This window comes from Phocoena phocoena, chromosome 3 (genome assembly GCF_963924675.1).
Source record: "Phocoena phocoena chromosome 3, mPhoPho1.1, whole genome shotgun sequence".
In the NCBI taxonomy this organism is placed as follows: domain Eukaryota; kingdom Metazoa; phylum Chordata; class Mammalia; order Artiodactyla; family Phocoenidae; genus Phocoena; species Phocoena phocoena.
Window position 1 is genome coordinate 99,151,588 of NC_089221.1, and position 5,311 is coordinate 99,156,898.

At 50.6% G+C, this 5,311-nt stretch overlaps 1 protein-coding gene across 1 annotated transcript; it reads left to right on the forward strand.

The window, feature by feature from the left end:
- The first annotated feature begins 416 nt into the window (after positions 1 to 416).
- Positions 417 to 4,618, forward strand: FAM170A (family with sequence similarity 170 member A). Its single transcript, XM_065873678.1, has 3 exons — positions 417 to 643; positions 2,936 to 3,079; positions 3,888 to 4,618. Exons 1-3 carry the CDS (start codon positions 574 to 576, stop codon positions 4,616 to 4,618), a joined length of 945 nt encoding a protein of 314 aa, XP_065729750.1. The 5' UTR covers positions 417 to 573.
- Positions 4,619 to 5,311: the final 693 nt, after the last annotated feature.

Below are 5,311 nucleotides of genomic sequence, written 5' to 3' on the forward strand. Positions count from 1 at the left end.
TCCTCTCTTTTCCATGGAGTTCGCGATTTTAGAAATAAAAGCCAAGATCATCAGCATGTTATTTCTGCTATGCCCTGCCAGGCTCTTCCACTGGCCAGAGAACATAGGGTCTGCTACCCACCTGAATGCAGAAGGGAAGGGTGAAATGAAGAAAAGAAAATAAACAGGAACAGATTAACATCTCAAAATATCCTGCCGCATTTGAAAGATGTGAGAGTTGAATTCACGGGAAAGGTTCTACTGGGAAAAAGGAATTGTTCTTGAAAATGGGGTCTGTGCTGTTGCAGAGACTGTTGAACCTAGGTCCACAGAATGCTCTGAGGTCATCCTTGAGGTTAGAGAACTCTGCTGTGGCCGTGGCAACCTTTGAAACTTAGCAGCCCTGGTGAGCGCTAGGCAGTACTGCCGGTTCACTAAGTGGTCTAAGTTCTTCAGCCATTTAGGAGAATTGACTATTTTTATTTGTATTGAATCATTTCAACGGATTTCCCAAGAGCCAAGAAGGGCCAACCTGTAGGGAAGAGGAGGAGTTGGAGGTGAGGCATCTTCTAAGGGAGACTTCTAGTTGGTACGATGAAACAGCGACAAAAGAGGAAACATCTGGAAAATGAAGAGTCCCAGGAAACTGCCCAGAAGGGAGGAGGTATGTGGGGGGCAACTTGTCTGGGGCACATGGGTTTCTGCCAAACTGAACCTTCTCTAGGAAGGGTGGGTAACTGAGAACGTGTCACCTGTGAAGCAGGGAGCGAGAGACCTTGTCTCACTGATGCTGCCGTATCCATCTGGAGGGTCCCTGTGGTGTGAGACAGCACAGAACGGCCAGATGCCCCTGGGAGATGGGAGGTCAGCTCCGCCGGTCTGAGGACTCTCTCCTGGGGCTGCCGGGCCTGGAGCTTTGTCGGACTCACAGCAGGCTGCATCCTGCTTGAACAGACCTAGAGGTGCAGCTTTTCTCAGTCCCCGAGTTGTCTCTTATTCTCTTTGATCTTTCCCTGGGGTCATGAGGTGTGGGATGTGAAGGATGCAAGGATGCTGAGAGAGACCCATGAGTTGCTTGGCCCCTTTTACCAAAGTGGAAAGAGAAGCCCCATGAGTTGAAGGCCTTGTTGAAAAATACCTTGAGAAGTGGAATGCAGTTCAAAAGAAGATTGTTTGTCTAGGGATGGTGTCATATTGAAAGCAAGGAGGTTTTATTCCTTCAACAGGAAGAATTTCCCAAAGGAAATCAAGGGAAGGGAAGGGCTTTCCAGAGACTGAGACCACGTGGGCAGGGGTGAGAAATGTCCTCAGGGTCCTGCGGGGATCTCTGAGAGCCACGGGCCACGTGGTGCCTGCGTGCATTAAATGTAGGCCAGTAGCTTGCCTCTAGCTGGAACTCTGAGCCCATCCCAGAGTTCCAGCTAGAGGCCTCTGCCCCAGATTAGAGCCCAGTAGCTCCTACCGGGCCCAGGACCCTGGAGACTGTAGGATGGGCCCTGGGAATGGAGGTCTAGACAGCAGGCAGATTTTCAGACAGTGGCTGGGACAGGCTGGGGAAGGCAATGACTGCCCCTGCCCCCACCATTCAGAATATTTTTCTCTATGTTCCTGTGTGTGTGTGTGTGTGTGTGTGTGTGGTAGTGGAGAGAAGAGCGGGATGAATGGGGGTAGAGGGCTTATCAGATATAAAGTCTGCGTGGTAAAGTTCTTGTCACCCTGCCTGGACCGGGGTGACACTCGGTGTATGTAAGAGTGTATACAGAATTATTGTTAGGGGTGTTTTATGAGACAGTAACTCATACACCCATGTACACTCTGATACAGCAAAAATATCACACACCCCACATATAACTTCCTTATTAAACCAGACACAGCACATGTAGGTATATACACACATCACTCCTGTACTACATTCTCATACAACCCACCTGTATCACAATCCTCTCCTCCAATACCAAACGCTGGAGGTGAGATATGTATATAGACACACACACTATATATATATATGTATCTCCTCAACTCTCGCACAAACACAGCTAACTTCAGCTATCTCTAAATACCTCTATAAGAACCAGTCACATGTCATACACACCACACTTATAACACATTCTTGAGTAGTGCCAGACCCGCTTTGTACAAACCACAGTAAACCAGTCTCACTAACCCATGTCAGGGTTGCCAGATAAAATATGGGCTATCCAGTTAAATTTGAATTCCAGATAAACAACGAGTAATTTTTCAGTATGAGTATGTCCCAAATATTGTATGGGCCATACTTACACTAAAAATAAGTAAGACCAAATAGTGCATGGGAATACTTACACTAAAAAATTATTCTGGGTTTATCTGAAATTGAATTTTAACTGGGTGCCCTGTATTTTTGTTTGCTAAGTCTGGCAACCCTTATATACTTCCCACCAGCTGATATATTATATATTTATTGTATTCTTGTTTAGTGTTTGTCTTCCCCTACTAGAATGTGTAGCATTACCAGAGACTAGAACAATGGAAGAGTGCCGGATACATAGGAGTAGCTGCTTACTGAATCTTGGTGGATGAAAGAATGAACACACACCATACATACAAGCCACACCATGTAATGAGGAAAAGTTACATGTCCCAGAATTCCTGACTCGTGAACAGAAGCCATGCACACAAAGGCCACAGACACAGATAGACACATGTGCACTGTGCTCCCCACGCCCACCCCACACTTACCACAGACTTGTACACATCGCTCACTCTTCCCTCATACTCACAGTCACCACCGACGCCTACATTACCAACAAGACACTGACAGAATAAGTATCGATTTGAATTAAATACTGGAGTATCCACCGGGGACCACACTCTCAACTGTGTGTATTTGCTGCACCTGACACGTGTCAGACACTCAGTAAATATCTGTGGACAGAGGACTGATGAACCCACCCTGAGCCTTTCATTCCTCCCTCAGGAATCTCGAAGTCACAAGAGGATGCCCCTCAGCTTGGATCCACTGTGGTGGCGGCCCAAGGCTGCAGCCCAGGGTCAGGGGAGGTCTCCTCTGCCTCTGAATTCTTCTCCTATGCTTCTTCTCCGCGCAAGGTCATCTGCAGTGGTAAGGGCGCGGGGCTCCTCAGGTGAGGGGGTGCTTGGCTGTGAGGCAGGAGGCACACAGATCCCAGGGAGGCTGAGAGGAAACCCAGGGTCATCAGAGGTGATGAGGGCTCTGTGGAGGAGCCTGGGCAGGATGGCTGAGCTGTTACGAGGGCAGGGATCCCAGCTGAGTCTGGGGGGGGCGTGTGAATCCTGGTACCACCATGGTGGGGAAGTCAAGGAGCAGGGGCCGGAAGGGTCTGGGCTTGAGGTGGAGGGCAGAGGGACCGGATTAAGCATCTTCAGGGGGAAATGTAGGGTTTGTCTTTGCCCTTGCTTCCAGAGAAGGACAGAGTTCTTCATCATAGACCTCCAGCCTGAGAGCAGGACCATCCAGCTGAGGTCCACACAGCTCACACATACATCCGCCCTCCAGGCACAGCCCTTCTCAGTGCACACAGAAACCCCAGGCACGTGATCCACAGTGCTCTTCTCCTGCACCACAGCCCCATTCCACAAGTAATGCACCACCGATATTCCCAAACTCGCACTCCTTGTCGTACACGCATCCTTCTGCATCCCTCACATACCACGGCCCTCACCACCATACTCCACACCCCTGTATACAGACACCGCTCCAGTATCCCCCCACGCGCAGATGAAAAGCCCACAGATGACACCAGATACACCACTCCATCCTACGGCCAACAGACACCAAGCTCATGACACAGCTATGTCATGCAAATGTCCCTCCCTCGTCTACCACACCTGCTCCCTCAGCTTCCGGCATGGCCCATGCATGTTATTATGTTTTTAATTTCCTTTTTCAGAAATCCAGAGATTACATCGAGACACTGCCCAGCCTAGAGCACCCCTAGCCCAGGTTCAGGAACAAGGGGAGACCGCTCCCCCATCACAGTACGTCTCCTTCTCATCCTCTTCATCCTGTGAGGGCTCTCTGTATACAGACGAAGAGGAAAGGGGCATGAAAATATTCTACATGCGGGTACAAGTGAACAGGAGTGTAGCTGTCTCCTGGACGATAGAGAAACCCTTGGAGTTGCTAGAAAAGCAGCTGAGGAGAGAAGAAGTGACCCTTCCTGGGCATGTGTGGGTAGGCAATGCCGCCTCTCATGTGTCCACCAGAAACCTGTCTGACAGTGAGCCCGCTGGGGAGGAGAATGAGTGTGAGGAAAGGGCAGAGCCAGACAGCCCATCAGGGTCACCTGCAGTCAAGGAGACACTCAGGGCCAAGACACCGGACTGGATGGTGACCATGGAGAAGGGCTTCAGATGCATGGCCTGCTGCCGGGTCTTCCCCACCTTGGAGATCCTCCAGCAACACGTGCAGTACAGCGTCCAGGACGGCTTCAGCTGCCATGTCTTTCATCTCGCCATGTCCCAGCTGACGGGCAATGTGGAATCCGAGAGCACCTCTGAGGAGGAGGAAGAGAAGCAAGAAGAAAAGGAGAATGAGGGGCAGCAGCGCATGGGGGAAGACCTCTGCCCGAGGAGCCAGTGTCCAGTCTATGTGTTTCATTCTCCGAAGGACAGGAAGTGAGCAGGGGCTGGGGCTGCGGAGGCAGCTGTACCTTCCCCGAGCCAGTCCCGTCTCACCACCCCAGGCTCACGCTTCCATAAGGGAGAGTTGGGGGCTTTAGCACCTCAGGGGACAACTGAATGGGAGATAACCGGCTCCCGTGCTTCTGGCCCAGTCACTTAATAATAAAGTCATGACTGTAAGTGGGAATTTATCCTGAGCTTTTCAGCTCCCACAGGAAATTCTCTTTAGCTAAGAAGTGTTTTTCTCTCTTTTGATTTCCACACAGCAACTGAGATTCATGGGACAGAAGATCCTGGAAGACGGTGTGGCCATCTCTTGGAGGAGGTAAGGCTGGAGGCTGGCACAGTCTTCTGAGCCTATGTCACGAGGGCCCAGAGGAGTCTAAGGGAAGGGGCCACAGAGATGTGCTGGTTTACCTAATGGCTGTGCAGTTGAGTTGACTTGGGGACACACCCAGCACTTCCAAAGGAATTGACCTCTGTTGACTTAAACAAGAATGTGGACCGTTTTGACTAGGAGTTTTCTCAGGGCCTGCACGGTGGACCTCAACTCTAAGAGGACGTACTGCCAGCAGCTCCTTCTCGGCAGAGAGAGCCAGGAGTGGTCTGAAGAGAGGACAGGGGCCCTTGCAGGACCAAAACTTTGAGGTCTGAGAGCCTTTGGCCTGAGCTGAGATCTCACTCTGACCAC

Coding starts and splice junctions, on each gene's coding strand:
- FAM170A (XM_065873678.1), top strand. CDS start 574: ATGAAACAGCGACAAAAGAGGAAACATCTGGAAAATGAAGAGTCCCAG. Junction 644..2,935: donor AACTGCCCAGAAGGGAGGAG/GTATGTGGGGGG, acceptor TTCCTCCCTCAG/GAATCTCGAAGTCACAAGAG. Junction 3,080..3,887: donor GCGCAAGGTCATCTGCAGTG/GTAAGGGCGCGG, acceptor TTCCTTTTTCAG/AAATCCAGAGATTACATCGA.